The 19097-nt window shown below is 45.1% G+C and overlaps 3 protein-coding genes across 4 annotated transcripts; all 3 read right to left on the minus strand.

The window, feature by feature from the left end:
- Window positions 1-3119: 3119 nt before the first annotated feature.
- LOC124676807 (glyoxylate/hydroxypyruvate reductase HPR3-like) lies at window positions 3120-6153 on the minus strand. The gene is made up of 2 exons (XM_047212834.1): window positions 5655-6153; window positions 3120-3663 (listed from the first exon to the last, which is right to left on the minus strand). The coding sequence occupies exons 1-2, from the start codon at window positions 6132-6134 to the stop codon at window positions 3127-3129; spliced, it is 1017 nt and encodes a 338-aa protein (XP_047068790.1). The 5' UTR covers window positions 6135-6153; the 3' UTR covers window positions 3120-3126.
- Window positions 6154-10449: 4296 nt separating this feature from the next.
- Window positions 10450-12652, minus strand: LOC124679018 (glyoxylate/hydroxypyruvate reductase HPR3-like). Its single transcript, XM_047214852.1, has 2 exons — window positions 12185-12652; window positions 10450-10992 (listed from the first exon to the last, which is right to left on the minus strand). The coding sequence occupies exons 1-2, from the start codon at window positions 12650-12652 to the stop codon at window positions 10459-10461; spliced, it is 1002 nt and encodes a 333-aa protein (XP_047070808.1). The 3' UTR covers window positions 10450-10458.
- A 241-nt stretch (window positions 12653-12893) lies between these two features.
- Window positions 12894-16419, minus strand: LOC124673848 (arginase 1, mitochondrial-like). 2 transcript variants are annotated; one of them, XM_047209889.1, is made up of 6 exons: window positions 16270-16419; window positions 15082-15241; window positions 14866-14999; window positions 14444-14653; window positions 13563-13673; window positions 12894-13315 (listed from the first exon to the last, which is right to left on the minus strand). In XM_047209889.1, the coding sequence occupies exons 1-6, from the start codon at window positions 16402-16404 to the stop codon at window positions 13055-13057; spliced, it is 1011 nt and encodes a 336-aa protein (XP_047065845.1). In that variant the 5' UTR covers window positions 16405-16419; the 3' UTR covers window positions 12894-13054. The 2 variants fall into 2 exon arrangements, with proteins under 2 accessions (XP_047065845.1, XP_047065846.1); XM_047209890.1 differs by having other exon boundaries at window positions 13200-13315; window positions 13556-13673.
- Between the last annotated feature and the right edge of the window lie 2678 nt (window positions 16420-19097).

A 19097-nucleotide genomic window follows, 5' to 3' on the forward strand; every position in this document is an offset into this window, starting at 1 on the left:
TTGAGACAGCGATGACTGCAATCTGAAGAGTGAAATTTGAAAACGGTAGTGGTAATAATCAACGTGCACAGGTCATTGCAGGTAGTATTTAACATGACCAATAAATTCGAAGGAATACATATCAAAATGAAAATCATTCTTTCGTTCTACATATCAAAATGATCCAACTCATCTGTAAACTAAGGTATATCAAATGTTTAAATAAATAATGATGCTGCTACATAGCAACATCCGATTGATCTGTAACGGCATTTTATTTAAAGATTTCAATTCATTTAACACATGCAGTACAAAAAAAGAGTTTTAGGCGAGGCTACGTACCATTGGGGTGAACATCGGAAAATATGTGACACATGAAGAACCACAGGTTGCCTGCTCCCTGACTCCTATTTGTGCTTCTGCATATGTTTCCAAAACACGGTTAGGCTCTTCAGTTCTTAATTTCGGTGCTACACTGGAATCTGCATGTTTTGCTATCGGCCTCTTGGTCCTCTAAAATGTGCACATAGTTAGAGTCAGACGGCAAAACTAAAGAAAATGAAGCTAAACAATCTTACCAACTGGCATGATGGTGTATGCAAACTAAGAAACTAACAGTACAAGTATGAGCGTTTAGCAACAACTGTGTGCAACGGACTATAGTTACACCTCCTAACACTTAAATACCAAAATTCTGAATATAAGAATAGTGCCAAGAGATTATAATTCTAAATCAGAAAATAGAAGCCTGAATGCATCACAGGCATACACATAAATGCCCTTATCAGAGCCATACACACCCGTGTTGCTTTAATAATTATGCCATGATGTCAACTTGTCAAGCAATACTTCAAAGCAGAAAAGATAAATAGAATCACACCTTACTGTCAGGTCCAGGAGAGCCAGCCCAGCGACATTGAGCGCAGTTCAAATCCTCGGTTGCGTCGGGATAGAGGCTAGGTAGCTGAAGAGGTCGCTCAACCTGCCGCTGCTGAGGAACACAAAAACGTGATCCAGATCGACATGGCCTGGCCCTGGGAGTCTGAGCGTTAGCCCCAGTAGCTCATCTGCACAAACTCGAGCTCGAAGAAAGAACCCAAAATTAGAAGCTTTAGAGAGAAATTTAGGGAGCGATCGACCTGGCTGTTGCTCACCCGCGAGGAATATCCGCCCCACCCCACGACTCCCGCTCCAGATGTGGAGGCATGATGTGTGTCTCCGCCTCTGCTGCCTCCGACTGGGGCTGCACCGCCGAGGAGGCACAAAAGGTGCCGTGGAGGGGGCGTGTGGGCGGACAACAATGAGGGTGGTCGGGACTCGGGGGCAGCAGATGAGGAGGGTGGATCGGGCGTGGCGGCGAGGTCCTTCGATACATGGAGATCGCGCTAGGAAGAGGCGGATTTGGAGGGACCGTTCCTGTTCCGTAATTTGGGCGATGCCGAAGTATTGAGCCAGATTTTTTTGGAAAATGAAAGTGGGGAAGATAGCGCTGGCGGAAATCGTGGGTGGGGAGAACAGATTACTGTGGACCGTTTGATGCCAATGGATGGACGTTTCAGATTTAATTTTCCTACGGCACTTCGTGCCTTTATAAGTAGTAGAGATTTGTCATTTTTGGCTGAGCTACATCCTTTCAAATTTGGGTATAAAATATGGCACGCATTTAAACAATTGTATCCTTCGTACAGAAATTTTGTTTGAAATTTTTGGAGGCATGGAAATACGAATTTTAAGACCGGCAAGTTATCATGTACAACTCATGAATTTTAAGACCGGCAACTATTTTTATCACCGTCGATTTATTCCTCGAGATTTTCGCTCGGCATGGTAGATGGAAAAGTAGCTCTCTGTCCTCCTTTTCTTTGAATCTCAAGGTAAAATTGACGGTGATGAAAACACCCACACACATGCATATAAATATAAAAGTATTTCTTTAAAGACAAAGAAATGATTTCGTACTTATACGCATGGGTGTGAGTGTTTTTATCACCGTCGATTTATTCCTCGAGATTCCCGCTCCTCGTGGTAGATAAAGTAGATCTCTATTTCCTCTTTTTATCCGACTCTCAAAGCAAAATGAACGGTGATGGAAACACCCACGCACATGTGTATAAGTACCAAAGTATTTTCTTAAATTTTTTGCATGTACATATTATGTTGATACTTACTTGTGTAAGTTTCACGATAAAATACGATTGTATGTGGTCTACACGAAAATGACAAAATTCCAAATGACACTATAATGGTTGGTTGCGTATTATTCACAGAAATAGGGAATTGCAGTTTCACATCTTTGTGTAGGTCACATATGGTCGTTTTTTTTGTCCCCAAATCTTCACAGATAAGTATCAACATAATATCCACGTACGTACATTTTTTCAGTTTTTTTCTAAAATTTTGAAATAGCATTTTTGGAAACTTTCATTAAAGGGTGCATCCGTGCATGTGCACATCCTTCCCGTCCGACCAAAGTGAGCCTAAATAGCAATTTGTGGGGTCACATTGTCCGTTTTTACTTCCTAGAATAGTACTAACAAATATACATAGAAAGACTTGAGTATACTAGTAATCCCTTCTTTGACTACAAAACTTGCTGTTGACAGTACTGCACGATAATAATCAATGTTGTGTCGCCACTGGTGAAAAAAATGCTAATTTCAGTAAGTTAATTTGTGTTGGACAAGATAGCTAGCTCCAAAATTTTCCCAGGAAGTCCCTTTACTGGTTCTAGCTTCTTAATTGCCCAAGACAAAGAGCCGTACCAGTGTAATGGGCCTCTCCTGGGCTAGTTGCTACAAATACTTTTTGTAAGAATCTGGTTCACTTCCAGATATCAGTTATGAACGTTTTGAAATTTAACGACAAGCTTGCCAAGCGGTAGCTATATAAGATTAGTATTATTTGGTTAATTGCTTTTTCTTTGCAAACCACACAGGCTAGGTTTAGACTTTAGATATGTGCAAGTGATCATGACTGGAAACATGATAATGATGTACTCCCTCCATTTCATAATATAAGATGTTGTTACAACCAATATAAGGGGACGGAGAGAGGATATTACAGCAATGTTCTCAGGAAGAGAACAAGAATTCAATGTGGTAGCAACAATAATAAAATGCAAGCCACTTCGAGATGCCTGAATTGCACTCACTTCACTAGAGAATCAGCATGCACCGGAGAGAGCAATGGCTGACCCGAGAAGAAGGCTTCAAGATTGCCGATGGTGTGCGCGTGGACATCCGACCTGGACTCCTCCGTAAACACCGCTATGTGGCGCGATAAAACCACATTGTCCATGGAGAACAGCTCTGCCGGCACCTTGGGTTCATGCTCGAAGACGTCAAGGCCCGCGCCAGCAATCTTTCCCTCCTTGAGCGCCACGACCAGTTCCGCCTCATCGATGTTCGATCCTCTCCCAATATTGATGATCACACCGCTCTTTCCGAGGGCCTCCAGCACATTCATGTTCACAATATGCCGGGTCTCCTTATTCAGAGCGCATGCAACAATGAGCACATCGGATTCAGCAGCAAGATCGTGAACGTTTGGGAAGTATTTGTAAGGGACTGAATCCTTCGGTTTTCTCGAGTTGTAGTGGATAACACAGCCAAAAGCTTCAAGCCGCTTTGCAACCCGGGAGCCAATGTTTCCCAAGCCGATGATGCCAACACGCTTGCCACCAAGCTGAGATCAACGAAACAAACAAATTATAATTTTTTATTGCCAACCAAAGAATAATGTCTTCGTCTATTACCAAATAGTGCAATATATTGGATGACTTAGAGTATAGTTGACAAACTGTGAATGCAATCACTCAAACGTACAGAATAATGGGGTATATATAGGCTAAAAGAAAAAAACTAAATAAGATCAATAGCACCTCCAATGAAAAAAACAGAGGATTTAACCTTCAATATATTCAAGGATCGATTTGCTGGTTATTTCGACACCTGTATATATGACGAGGAGTTTGTTTAATTTATACTCGAAACCATGTACTGTGACCCTTCTTTGACTACAAAATTATTAGGGTAGCTACACAACTGCAAAAACCTGGACAGAGATTCCCTCTACTGTGACCCTTCCTCTATCTGCGGGTAATTGCCCTCATTTTCCATCCTGAGTTTTGTAAGTGGGAGAACAAAAGAAAAGATTAACCAGCAATGATTCTGCTGCCACAGCTTTCTGAAATCATTCAATTCATAGTCTGCAAACAGTAAATTTTGATAGAAGTTGTTCGCTTCACAAAATTAAACTGCCGATGTTGACATACTGGTTTATGTACTGTTGATGATATCTTAAATAAAGATCTATATAGTTGCATGAATCAATGGATTTGGGTTAATAGCTACTGCAAAAATTATTAGGGTGTCAACAGACAACCGTGTGGACTAAATAGAAAGACCCATCCTCAACCAATAGCTTTGTGAATGTGATGTTTAAAGCTCAGAATGATGCTTGATTTAAACCCTTCCTACCTAATTAAACCTTGACATATTATATTTACAAGCAAGGGAGGGAGATATTTTAGAAGTATGAATAGCAATATGTAAACTCCACAAAGATTAAGCTTCTTTGATCTTTAAGGAATTGATGGTAAAAGGAAGTAATTTTATGAGGTGACTTGGATATAGTTGCACCTTATTCCATTGCATTGTCTCTCCAACTCATGGATAAGGAGAATACCAATGTAACAGTTGATTTTGTCGAATTAACATATCATCAAGCAAATGTTACTGAATGAGGATCCCTTCCAGTTACAGATGTGCTTCACTTAGATCATTTACAGATCAATTGATGGATCAAAAACAGTATACTGTCTCTAAATTCCTCTCAATCGTATTCCTAGTAATCGCCTAACAGAATGGCTAAGCTAAGCGATCACTGAATCACGTCGAGTTACTTTTTCTGCGGAAATTTAGTATTTATAGCAAGCAAAGAAGAACAAGCAACAAAGTCAAGGAGTACCGGACCTTGGATCCTAGGAGCCCTACTTCAGTGCTCCCCCCTAACCCCAAGTTTGAAGGGGTAATTTTGCCCCGCCAGTTTTTTTTCTTTGGCCCGTTAAAACCCATATCCAAGCCCCGTATACCTATGTGTATGCATACCGTATGTGTACTCCACGTCAAAAAAAAAAAACTGCACGCCCCTACCTAACGATCCAGTTCCGTCATGCATACGCGAATTTTGGAACAGCCACTGATGAATCTCTTCTCCTTGGCGGCCAGGATCCGATCGATGCCGTCGTACGCAGCTGCTCCGCCGGCACGCATCGGGACGCCGCCGTACGCAGCCTCTCCGCCGGCACGGATCGGTTCCGCAACGGCTGCTCCTCGCTACTCGTCGCGATCCTCGGTGATCACGTCGCCGCTCCAGATCCGCCAGGATCCGATCGCCGCCGGCTGCTCTCGGTCTCTTCCTTGCTAGGGTTTCCATACCCGATCGTATCCAGCTCCCCGATGTTTCGGTCTCGCCCTCGTCAACGCACACGTGCAGGTGGAGACGGAGCGAGCACATACGTATACGTGACCCGTACTATGTGACCAGGCTGTACAGGCTTTCTTGTGGGTTCTACGTACACCATATAGAGTGCGAGTTTACCATCATGCCCTCCAGTCCGAAGGGGTATCGGAGGATCTTAGCCGTCCTTGTGTTTCACAGACTTAAGTTTTGACTTGGGGTGGAGCACCGGAGCGGAAGTGGGATCCTAGAGGGTAGTCGCCCTGCACAGGCCAGGACCTGCGCCGGACGTACCGCCCCGCCGCCGAAACCTGCCGGAGCACGTCGAGCAGCAAGCCGACGGCGTAGTCGGCAACGTCGGTGGAGTAGACATCCCCGGAGTTGCCGACGGCGACGCCGCGGCGCGCGCACTCGGCGAGGTCGATGTGGTCGACGCCGGCGCCCGTGCTGATGACGCAACGGATGGAGGGGGCGGCGTCGAGGAACCAGGCGTCGACGCGCACGGAGCTGCTGCCCGTCACGACTGCAGCGCGCGGGGGCTCCGGCGCGGCCGCGGCCGCCGCCAGGAAGGCCGGGAGGGGCTCGCCGGACGCGAGGAAGTCGAGGACGCGGAAGCGCTCGCGAAGCGCGGCGGAGAAGGACGCTTCAGGCCGGCGGCAGAGCAAGATGGCCGGCATGCAGCCGGCCGATGCCATGCTTGACCAGTTGAAAGCTGGGAAATTTTCCTCCTCATTCAGATATTGCTCTGTTCTGCAGGGATTTGGTGCACTCGCTCACTGGTGCAGTGGTGCCCTTCTGTTGAAAAAAATGAAAAGTATACATTTTGATTTGCAAAAAAAATCCAAAGTTCTTTGGAAATATGTCTACTGTTGGATATGTGCCCTACATATACATGGTCCGTATAACCGTGCAAAATTTGGGTAGAAAACTCGTTCTATTTTAGACTATAGAAAAAAAATCTGACTGTAGAGTAAAATACCCATTTTTTTCAGAAATTTGTCTTCCTTTTCTTTCCCAAAATACAACATATTTTTAAATGAAACTTCTGATGTACAATCTTGGGGTTATATATATAGCTACATATTTTCCAGTAGAATTTTTGGAAACTCAGAAGTTGGATTTTCAAATTTTGGCAAAAACAAAAGTCTCACTAGTGCCCAGGTGCATCAATGAGAAGGATTAAATACAACACTTTTGTGTTCTTTCAGAGACAAGGGTTTTCCCTATTTCATTATTGAAACCCCAGGTTTCCATCTAAGATAAAAGTAGAAAAGAATTGTCAGGGAAGACGTCCATCGCCTCTCATGCCAGCAACGTAGCGCAGAAGATGAATTTGTATTTTGCATCATGTTTCACATGTAAGGAGTTACACCATTGAATCTAGTAGCAAATGTTAAATATAACCGAAATCGATTCGGCAGACCAAATGCTTTGTTCTGAAAAAACGAGGTTTCTAGCTTTCCAAGTCTCCTAAAACACTGCAGCAATCTCTACTGCTACCATGTTTCTTTTTCTTTTTATATAGATTTCAACCAATTAGAAATGAATTGTTCAACATTTGAGAAATGACATTCAAACCCAAATGCATCGCTCGCGATGTTCCAAATGCATCTGACTAGAGGACACATAAAAAAAGATGGGAGATAGTTTCATCTTTACCATGAAAAGAAATTTATTTTCACACCTCCATTCTGTGGAGCAACACATCCCTGGGCAGGAACTCACGATGCTCCCTTCAAGCACTAACCACAGGAAGGTTTTCACCACGAGTGCGATTTTAACTTTCTAGAGTAATAACTTGTAAGGCACAACTCTGCGGATTTGATATCAGAATCCAAAGATCTAACTGACAAACAGAAATCCAATAATGAAACTACAAACTACAGAAATCCAATAATCTTCCCAAAACCTAGTTATAGCATGACCATAAGAGGTGTTTTACCTTCCATGGACCCTTGCAGAAAATGTGAATCTTCAGGTTTGATATTTACTTGACCTGTATCGCTAGAAGAGAGAAATGGGTTTTAGATCAGACTGTGTGCCGCACTCACAACTGAAATTATAGAAAGATGCATATTTTAGATCAAACTGACAATATTGGAATGACCTATACTCTAACGGGAATTTTCAGAACCTAGATACTACTAAACCTGATATTACTTACTAAGGTCTGAAGCTACATAGTGTACCGACCAGTAAGTTACAGAAAAGTCAGGAGCGGAAAGTTTCCTAGAGACATTCGGAACTTGTCATTTTTGCCTAACCTACATACTTTTGATTTTAATTATGAAAAATGACACGTGCGTCCTCTACATGCAAAAAAAATTGTAGGAATATTTTAAGAGCCGAAAAGACAACTTTTCGGATTGGGAACTTATCAGGTTTATGAGTACCTAAGTTTCATCACAAATTTCGCCTATAATCTACTAACTCCGGACGGAATTAATCGACGCGCACAGCCGCTAATCACATGCCTGCGCAGCCCTCCCTCCGCGTCGATTAAATCCGACCGGAGGGAGTAGTACATTCGAGCACACACGTAATATTTTGTTGTTCCTCCTGCTCCCATTTCCAAGGATGTCGACATAATTATTCTTGCCGATGCATATGTGGCTGTATCTCTAATGCATACAATTAGATCGTTTTGAATGTAGATCTCAACGGCCAGCATTGGACACAATAATGTGCAGCAGCGGTACCTTGTTGTAGGGACAAATGAGGCAGAGAGAGATCTTGCTTTCACCGTTAGTACCACTGCTACTAAATTAACACGCTTGCCTTTGAACCTCCAGCAGGAGTGATCCGCAGCAGTATGTTAACTATTTCGCCAGTACGGCCACCAGAATTTTTTTTTTACTATTCAGAAAGTAGATCTGGAGAGAGATGCAACTACTAGCATCATTGTGGGGAAACGGTATTAGCCTTAATTAATTAAATATATCGTCAGCAAATTCAAGGACCGTGTGAAAAATATAGATATTGTTTCTTGTTTAGTTTGCTGGTGCTGAATCATTTGTACTTTTCGTGGAATGTCTTCTCCCTGATCTGGGTGTTCTGTTTAGCTAGGGACTTGCGGCAATTTGTACTACATCACGTCAAATTGTTTGTTCATGTCCCACATATATGCAGTCCAAATCTGTTGATTTGCGTCTGTTTGGCGTTTGCCTCGAACGGATTAATATTCAGTTTGAAGAATACTGGCAAAAGGTGGGTGGAACAAATACATAATTTATAACTCTTGAAAAACATTATTTATGATAAATCATTTATTCGTATACCGAAAATATAGTCCATTCCTTCGGCTTGTGCCAGACGATGAGACAAAGGGAGTGTCAGGCAAAAGGATATTGCTAACAGAAAAGTGACGGCAAAATAATATTCGATACCGTACCGAGCGACCGAGCTATAAACTTCCACCTCAACAAAAAGTTTTGACAATTGGCATGCTTGTTGATTTGGACTGAAGTACATACGAAAGATGACGTGCCCACTTGCCCCCTTCTCATCTCCCTTATCTCTACAGTACTAAGGGAGGCGACCCGGAGGCGAAACACTTTCCCCCGCTTACCGCCGGCGAGGCCGCGGGTTCCCTTTCTCTCCGTCGGCCGCTTCGGCGGCGGGAGAGGGGGAACCCGGATCTTCGACCTCGGCGTGTAAATAGGTGTGGATTAGGTGTGCGTGCCGTCGATGTATCGGCGGCGGCGAATAAAGTGCTCGTGGTCTTGATTCTCTATCAAGGCGCGCGAGCTTGTCTACCTGGCGACGGCGTCGGTGCAGCTACGGCGAGGTCGCGGAGGTATTTTGTTCCCCCCGATCTGCTGCTCCCGTGGTGGATTGGCTCCGGATCCTGTCGGGAATCGGGTGGGAAGCGTCTTGGAGTTGGTCGGCGGCGTGTGCCGGCTTCGTCCAGAGGGGTGCTGCACTGGAGCGGGTTGCGAGGCTTGAAGGTTGTGGTTCCGGCGCTCTTCCTCGATGCTTTCGACGGGATGCGGCGGTGCCATGCTCTGAGGAGTGACGGGGTTCCTCCCCGGCCGACGAGCCCCAAAGATGAGGGTTCTGCTGCTTGCAGCGGACGGCTTTTGAGGTCCACAAAGGAGCTTGACTCCGATGGTATCTCCTCTGAGTTGGGAGTGAGGTCTGTCCGTCTTCTTCTCCGGCGGCGGTGCCGCCGGCGGCGGCGACTGGACTTGATCTGGATGTGTTCAAGGACCTGCAGGGCTTTCTTTGTAATTTTATCTTTTTATTGGGGTCTTTGTGCAATTTTCCTGTGTATGCTCTTTTTCTGGATCTTTCCAGATTTGGCCACGTTTGTTGTACTCTCCAAGGTTTAACTAATGATATGATGTGGTTTCTCAAAAAAAAAAAAAAAGTACATACGAAGGTCGAGAATAGCAAATGATCGACGGTTGAAAATTTAAGGGACCAAACTGAGCCTAAGCAGCAATTTGTAGGGCCAAATTGTCTGTTCTTCCTCTGAGAAGAGTAACAAGCACATAGAAAAACTTGGTTGTAGCTGTATTTAGTTCCACGACAACAAAACTAGCTGTTGACTGTATCCCAGAATAATAATCAATGTGCTGTTGCATGGTGTTTCCTAGTTTCAGTAAATAAATTTGGCTAGTGTTGGACAAGATAGCTAGCTCCTGGTTTTTTCGATTAGATTTTGCCACTGTCTCTACTATTCCATTTCCTGGTTCTAGCTTATTAACTGCCAAAGACTAAGAGCTGTACAAGTGTAATGTGCCTCTCCGGGGCTAGTTGCTACAAATAATATTTCTAAGCATCTGGTTCACTTCCATAGATTTAGTAGTTCTGAAAGTTACCAGGAAGCTTGTGTAGCGTTAATCATATATTCGTATTATTTGGTTTATTTCCTAGGTTTACATATCTGCAAATGAACATAACTGGAACCATGATAATGATGTATATTATTGAGATGTTCTCTCCGGAAGAGCACCAATGTTACAAATCCAACCCAACTTTCAACAGATCTGATTTGAGTGACCTGACTTGCACTCACTAACCTAGAGAATCAGCATGCACTGGAGAGAGCAATGGCTGACCAGAGAAGAAGGCTTCAAGATTGCCGATGGTATATGCCCATAGGTCCGACCTGGACTCCTCCGTGAACACCGCCGCATGGGCCGTCAGAACCACATTGTCCATGGAGAACAGCTCCGCCGGCACCTTGGGTTCGTGCTCGTAGACGTCAAGCCCCGCGCCTGCGATCTTTCCTTCCTTGAGTGCCACGAGCAGTTCCGCCTCATCAACGTGTGCTCCTCGCCCGACGTTGATGATCACACCATCCTTTCCGAGGGCCTCCAGCACATCCTTGTTCACAATGTGCCACGTTGCCTTGGTTAGCGCGCACGCGACAATGAGAATGTCGGATTCAGCAGCAAGGTTGTGGACATTTGGGAAGTACTTGTAAGAGACTGAATCCTTTGGTTTTCTGGAGTTGTAGTGGATGACACAGCCAAAAGCTTCAAGTCTCTTTGCAATCCGTGAGCCAATGTTCCCCAAGCCGATGATGCCAACACGCTTGCCACCAAGCTGAGACCAACAAAAGTTCATTTAATCTTCAATGCCGAAGGAAGAAGAGAAATATCTTGTACCATAACCAACTAAGGGTATGATTGGAGTATAAAAAGTGTGCAAACTGTGAATGCAATCACTCAAACCTATGAAATTACGGGGTAACACTAAAAATAGGTGCAGACTACAAGATCTAAATAAGATGAATCAAACCTCCAATGATAGAACGGAGAATTTCTGACATAGAGAAGAATGCAACCGTCAATTCATACAAGAACTGATGTGTTTGGTTAATCCCAGGCAAGTATATATATGACGAGGAGTTTGTGTATTGCATACTCCAACCGATAGACTTGCATGACGCTTGTAGCATTACATTTGCTAATTAAACTTGTACAGACGTTCCCTCTACCCTGACCCTTCCTCTACCTGCAGGTAATTTCCCTCAAGTTCCATCTAGAGTTTCTTAAAGGTAAGAATGACAGAAGAGGATAGCCATCAATCATGCAACTGTCACCGCTTTCCTAAATCATTCTATTCGGAGTATGCAACGAGTGCGTTTGCAAGCAGAAATTTGGATAGAAGCTGCTCATTGTAAAAAATTGAACTTCCGTCGTTGACATGTTGGTTCATGGACTAATGATGATATGATCTATGTAGTTGCATGAAACATTAGATTTCGGTTGATAGGTAATGGAGAACAGGACAGCTAACTGTTGGGTTTGTGATTACTATGTTAACCTTAAGAGAACAATGCTTGTTTTCTTCCCTACCGATCGAATTACATTTTGAGATATGATGAGTACAAGCAGCAGGGGTAATTCTATAGACGTGTGAATAGCCACATGGTTATTTTGATATATTTGAGAATCTTGCAAAAGGAGGTTCCCTTCACAGATTTTCTGAGATGACCTAGCTGGGTACAATTGCACATTATTTTATTACTTTGCGTGCCGAAATCATGGAAAGGGAGACGACCAAAGTCAGAGTTCATTTTGCCGAATTAATTAAATGTTACTAAATCAGCATAAGAGAAATGGAGCAGTCCCCACATTCCTCATAAACCTTTTTTCCTAGTAACATAATAAGAGCTCATCACATAATCTGGCGATGATCAAATAATCGGATTTGCTTTGGACAGTCAGGAAAGTTGAACTGAAGGAAATCAATTTAGTAAGCACACAAAATTCCAGTAAATCGGGAATCCGACCTTGGATCCGAGAGGATAGTCGCCCAGCACCGGCCAGGACCCGCGCCGGACGTACCGCTCCGCCGCTGACACCTGCCGGAGCACGTCGAGCAGCAAGCCGACGGCGTAGTCGGCAACGTCGGTGGAGTAGACCTGCCCGGAGTTGCCGACGGCGATGCCGCGGCGCGCGCACTCGGCGAGGTCGATGTGGTCGACGCCGGCGCCGGTGCTGACGACGCAGCGGAGGGATGGTACGGCGTCGAGGAACGAGACGTCGACGAGCACGGAGCCGCCGCCCACGACGATCGCGGCGCGCGGGGGCTCCGGCTCCGCCGCGGCCGCCGCCAAGAAGGCCGGGAGGGTCTCGCCGGACGCGCGGAAGTCGAGGATGCGGTAGCGCTCGCGCAGCGCGGCGGAGAAGGCCCCGTCCGGCCGGCGGAAGAGCAGGACGGTCGGGAGGATGGCCGGATCGCCGCCGGTCGATCCCATAGTTGTTCTGCTCTCAGGTGATTTCTGTTGCTCTTTCCTTCTGCTGGAAAGAAGCAGTAAATATGCTCAACAACTAACAACTTCACAACGTTATCTCAACAACTTTTCTTAGGGTCAACTCCGTACAACTTTTTGTTGAAACAGACCAATACATAACATTTGACTATGATTTTCTATTTATCAAAAAGAAAAACACTATGGCATTCTACCAACAAGAACAGTGAGAGCACACAGCGCCAAATAAAGGCAAGTTTTGCAACACTTTTGCAGCAAGATTTTATCATTATTTATAGAAGTTAAATCACATGAAAAAATTGTGACGCGGCTGACACATACATACATATATGAAACAAGATTGACGACCAACAAGCCTGGAAAATTCTATGGCTGCCTCACAGACCCTCACTTGGAGATCTTGGCGCTGAGCTCCCGGACCAGCTTCGCGGCGACCATAGCCGTCATCCCATCCACCGTGTCACGCTGTGGGTTGAACTCCACCACATCTGCCGCCACAACGTCGCCTTGCAGATTCTGGAGGATGTTGAGCACGTCACGGAACGAGAGGCCTCCCGGCTCGATGTGAGAGACACCAGGAGCGAATGCTGGGTCGAGACAGTCCACGTCGACAGAGACGTACACTCCCTTTACACCTTCCCCAAGTTTCTGAGAAATAATAAGAATAAACAAGGTTGGTTGCAAGTTTTCATTACTTTGGTTCTGCCGCATGAGTTTTGAATTAAGACGGATGAACGGTATATTGTGATTTCTGAATGTCAGGCAAACTTAATAATTACAAACTAAAGACCTGATTGGCGGAACAACACCATATAACACATACCAATTGCCCTCATGTTATAATGAACAACTGATAAAGTAAAACAGAGATGAAATGATGTGGTTCACATGTTACCAGATTCTCAAGCTTCTCCCGATCTTTGGAGAAGGTACGCATCTCATACTGTTCCACACCAAATCTCTTCCCTTGTTCACGTCCTTCTTTGGTAATTGATCTAAGTCCAACCTGAAATCCATCAGAAACAATGTAAACGTAAAGACACAGTACCGGATAAAACTAGGTTTGTCCACTCGAAAATCTGTGCATGGTCCATAGTTACTCATGATCCTGATTTTCAAACTGGCCCAAAAATCGTATTTATAAGTTCTAATTTCTTTTGAGATAAATCACGCATGTACATATAGCCTTGAGCACTCGATACTTATGCCTACCAATTTTCAAGGAAAATACGTACATATGTGGCCTCCACTAAAAAGACAAATATGCAAAGTGCACAGTGAAATCCCAATACTTGTACTATTCATATGGTACTATTTTTTTTTTACCCAAGTTACATAGTTTCAAATTTAAGTTTCAAACTTGGCACACACATACCTGCATACATCCTCTAGATGCGATATTATTTATTTTCGCAAAAAAAAAAATTTTGTATTTTTCTGATTTCATTTAATATTTTATTTTATGTTCATGTGGGATCCAGAATATCCAGGTTCTGAAAATTCCTGTTATTTGTCCACTTGCCAATTGCGAGCAGAAAGAGATTAGTCCACACTAATGGACAGGGAAAAACAATTCTTTTAACAGTCCCGATGCAGTAGATATCATGTAGCCCATACTTCAACATTCATAGCCAAGTGATGCCAAGTCCTCATAAATTGTTTTTCCAGAGAATGGATTACAACATCATCATGTTTAAACTTAATATCTTCTTCGAGTAGTAGCCCAATGGCTCATTTAAAATGCAGAACTCAGACATGATGGAAAATTAGGATTACCTGTAGAAGTCTCCTAGCATAACCTCCTTCCATTATTCTTGCAAATGAGGAAGCATGCGAGTACTTGTTCCCTTCAAAACAATCATAGATATCTGGATGTGCGTCAAGATGAAGAATGTCAACAGGTCCACCAAGCTTTTCGGACACAGCCCTAACAACTGGATAAGATATTGAGTGATCGCCTCCTAATACCAACGGCCGAAGAGGATCCTATACAACGATGTGCCACTGTTGTTAAATAAGAAAATAATGGTCAAACATTATTCTGCTCAAATAGCCTTAAATCCTTGTTGTAGCAAATCTCTGGCTAGTTTACGTAGACAATTATTACAAACTTCAAACTTCACTGGATTTAGAAATAAGATGCCTTGGTTTTTCTGAAATAAATTTCTGAATCAATCATTGTGGGATAATATACTTACTTCCTCCATGACTGTTTTGACAGACTCACTGATTACATGCATTAATCTGTCATCTTCAACACCGCAGTCACGAATCTCTTGTATAGGGACATCACCAACATCTGTTAGCACTCTTGGGTCATTTAATTCCTTGCCTGCGTAGCACAAAAGGCATGATTTTCTAAAAACATTTCCGTCCAACATAGCTACAAAGCATTTTGATGATGCTAAGTATACCTTCTTCGGTGCTAGAATTGGTGCTTCCACACCAAATGGCCTCTCTTATGCGGGGAGGAGCAAATGCAGGCCCCTGCAGGAACGATGAGTTGTGCCCTAGTGGTACTCCTAAGAGAGATGCAGAAGCTTTGACACCACCCATAGCACGCAGCAGCTCTCCCTGAGTCCAAGAATAAGCAAAATCAGGACTGGTAGAATTGGCACAGGTGTTATATAGCTGAAAGTGATGCTACATCCTAAAATGCAGAACCTGGTCACAAATTTCAATGTTTCCCTTCAATCAGCTGGTAGGGCATGCATGATTGAGGTTGCTATGAAATATGAGCCTTCAGTTTTAATTATACATGGGGAAAGCTAATCCCGGCATATAATTTGTTGCCTACTCCCTTTTTTCACATGTAGCATGGTACATGACATATACCACTAATTTGTTAGCCGTTTAAAAAAAAAGCACCTTAGATTCCAGCTTAGAAAGGCTTGATCAAGCCAGTCTGGAGGTGATCAGCTTTGATTATGTATCTTACCCCTAGTCCTAGTCTCAGTACCAATACAACAGTTGTATTTAATCTCTTAAAAGACTACATCAGTCACAAACAGTCCCTTAAAACATTTCATTACAAGGTAGCAGACCGATAATAAAAGGAAATGTAGCAGACTGTATCTCCTATTGCTGAAAGCCTGAAAGCAGTCCAATCCAGATGTCCATGATGTGGGAACTGTATGAGCGCGTGTCTTTCCCCCCATTCCAGAACAGATGATACAAGTGTCCTCCCCTGTTTCTTTCTGCACTATTATTGGGAGTGTCTGTTCACAATCACACGCTGCAACACGTTGGTACATAATACTAATATCCTAGCAATCACATGCTGTCAGGGAATAAGAGCTGGCAATCTCAGCAAGTAATGCGAAATAATAAATTAATAATTAGAGAACATTTATTAAGAGGACACGAGGTGATTTGATCTATGCTGACACCGACGTTTGATTCTTCAGCCCAGAAAAGACGCCGTCTTTGTAGCTCGTCACCCATTCCATCTCGTCAGTGAGTGACACGCATGCAATTCGAATCGGATCGAGTGGAACGGAATGGAATATGCAGAAAGAAACGGAATTTACAGCACGGCGGCGGCGGCAGATAGGGAGGAGAGATGTAGGAAAACAAGGGGATGGCTGGGAGGGGAGGGTGACCTTGAGCTTGGCGCGCTCGCGGATGAGGGTGAGGGAGGCGTCGATGACGCGGCTCTGGCCCCGCTGCAGCGCCTCCGTCGAGATCCTGGCCGCGCTCAGCCGCTGGATCCACCTGGCCGCCGCCGCGCCGCCCATCGCTGACGACGCCGAGGAATCGAGGGGTGGGAGGGAGACGGCGAGGAAAGCAAGCGAGCGAGCGCAGTGGCCTCTGCGCGATGGCTTATGTTATGGGGGAGAAGGAAGAAGAGACGTAACGCAATATAAAAGCTTTTCGTTTTTTTCCCACAAAAGTTATATAAAGTCTCACAGTAATACTGTATTTATTTACCTTTTATTACACGCCACAAATGTCCTTTTTACCGGTTATCAAAGCACTCCGAGGACAAGCCCGAGAGCAACTCAGAAGAACATGTCCTGTTATCGTCCAATTGTATACGTCCACACGTAACGGTTGCACGCGTGGAGAGTACAGTAGACACCCCCCATGGCTTCCTCGCCTCCTTCAGTCCCAGCATCGACGGATCCCGCCGCTGGCCGCCGAACGGTGCGCTGCTGCGCATGGTCCAGAATACGAGCCAAGCGACCGCGATGCGGCGGCGCAGATCGATGTCGGTCCAGTACCGGTGTTGAATCGGCTGTCTCCGGTAGCTTCTAGGCCCGTCAGGATGGGTACGAGGACCGCGGTCGTGGTCGCACTACAAGCTGTCGGGATTCGATCGGCGGATCCCGCGACGGGGGTTTTTTAGTCCTGCAACCTAGGGTTTTCTTCGGCCGGGTGGCGGCAATGGCGGCGGGTGCTGAAGGCTCCAGTTGGGAGATGGAGCCTCCGTCGTGGTTCGCCTCTACCCGATTCACGCGACGATGCCATCGGGCCATCCGCGTTCGGCTGCTCCCAATGGCGCGTCGTTGGTCGCGCTGCCATCCTTTGGCCGAACCCGTGCACGTCGGCTGCTGTATGCTTCATCAGTGTCCCGTCTTCCGACCGCTGCTCCAGCGCCTTGTAATCCGACCGCTACTCTGGCTCTGCCTCCACGTGGATTTGGGGTGCGACCTCGTGGACCACATGCCGGTGCCGCAACGCGGCCTCCTCCTCTGACGGGCCCGCTTCCTCTCCAACCCATCGTAAGTACTATGTCTGATGAGGACATCCCTACCACACAACTACCTCCGTCATTGCAAGATAAAGATGATGCTGCTGTGAAGCTCAAGTCCAATGAAGTCAGGATTGTACCAATGACACGAGGTTGTGCGAAGCTACTTAAACAACAGGTGAATTTGTTCCTAAGTGATACTTTGATCGATGAGAACTTTATACTGCCTAAGTCCTATTACTTATGTATGATCAGGTATGAAGAAGGAACAAGCATCGCACGAGGAGGAGAGGAGCAGCTGGACAAGAAGCTGGACGTGAATCTGGACATGAAGACATCACATGGACGCGCGAGGGAGGAGCGGGAGGCATGCGCGAAAGGAGGAGATGCAGTTCAGGCCGGCGTCAAGCCCGGTCAGACCGGCCGTGCCGCCGGACCACCCAACCGGGCAACTGTCCAGGGGCTCTGGAGCCCTCACCCGGTCACCACCCGGCGCCACATCCGGTTGAAACCGGATGGCCCGGTCCCAGGCCCGGTCGACCGTCCCCCAGGCCGGCCGTGTCCGAGTCTGTCTCGACCAGATCCCGATCTGGGTCGGTTATTCTTGTAGTTTTTCGACCTGAGGTCGTCCTGAACCCCTATATAAGTGCCCAGGACGCCCCCATAATAGCTTTAGACCATGTTTAAGATAAACCCTAGTTCATAGTTGATTGCTTTGCAACTCTACTGAATCCCTACACCATATTGCCTTGATTTGGTGTAATTCTGAAAGTCTTGTGTGATCTGTTGTTCCATTGGGGACTAGAAGGTTGCAACTTACCGCTTCGTGGTCGGCGGCTACGTGTGCAAGTGTGTGGAGTTGCGAATATCTTGCAGGGTTGAGAGTTGTTGCATTAGCGATAGGGACCAATCGAGAGATCTCGTTGCGTCATACAAGTTATCACCCACTCTTCATCAAGTTATCTCCGATGTGTTCACCTTGTGATCATCATTACCACCGTTGCTTACTGAGAAGATCGGGCCACCCCTTATCATCTTGGTATCAGATTTCAGTGATTCCTCGGTAAGCCATCCACAATCCACCCCACATACCATAGTTGAGTTGTGAGTGTTTTCCTATCCAGAAAAGCCAAAATATTATGGTTAGGGTTTGCCATAGCCTTAGATTGCACTAATTTCGAGTTTTAGTTGCTTTTCGTAGTTGTTTTTGCGTACCTTTTTCTTCTATCTAGTATTGTTAGGGTTTGTGTTTCCGTTTTCATCTAGAGTCAGTTTTTGTTGCTTCGAGTCCACATAGCATACAGTGTGTTTGTCCAAACCATAGCCACAGCCTTTCGATATACGTGACTAGGAACTTCCCCAGAAGAGACTAGTTTTACCGCTCGACAGGCTGCTCATTAGGGTTTGTGCTTTGCATTATCTGTTGGCCGTGTTATCAAGGAGTTGAGTCATAGTAAAAAAAGAGAAAATTGAAAAGAAGAAAAAAGAGCTACATAGCTGCGTGTGATAAAAAAGAAAAATCCAAAAAGAAAAGTGAAGTGCTAGTACAATCAAGTGAAGGCCCAAGTTTTCTTTAACTGCACATGTAGTTGAGAAATCTTGTGCCTGTTCCGTTGAGCTTTGCTAGCGTCTCTCGAGTGCATTGCAACCTTTCACCCATATAGTTGCATTGCCACATTTATCGCCTTGTGTGAGTATCATTGGTTGTCTACAGTCAGCGCTAGAGCTTATTATTGG

The sequence above is a fragment of the Lolium rigidum genome, chromosome 7 (genome assembly GCF_022539505.1).
Source record: "Lolium rigidum isolate FL_2022 chromosome 7, APGP_CSIRO_Lrig_0.1, whole genome shotgun sequence".
Lineage (NCBI taxonomy): Eukaryota > Viridiplantae > Streptophyta > Magnoliopsida > Poales > Poaceae > Lolium > Lolium rigidum.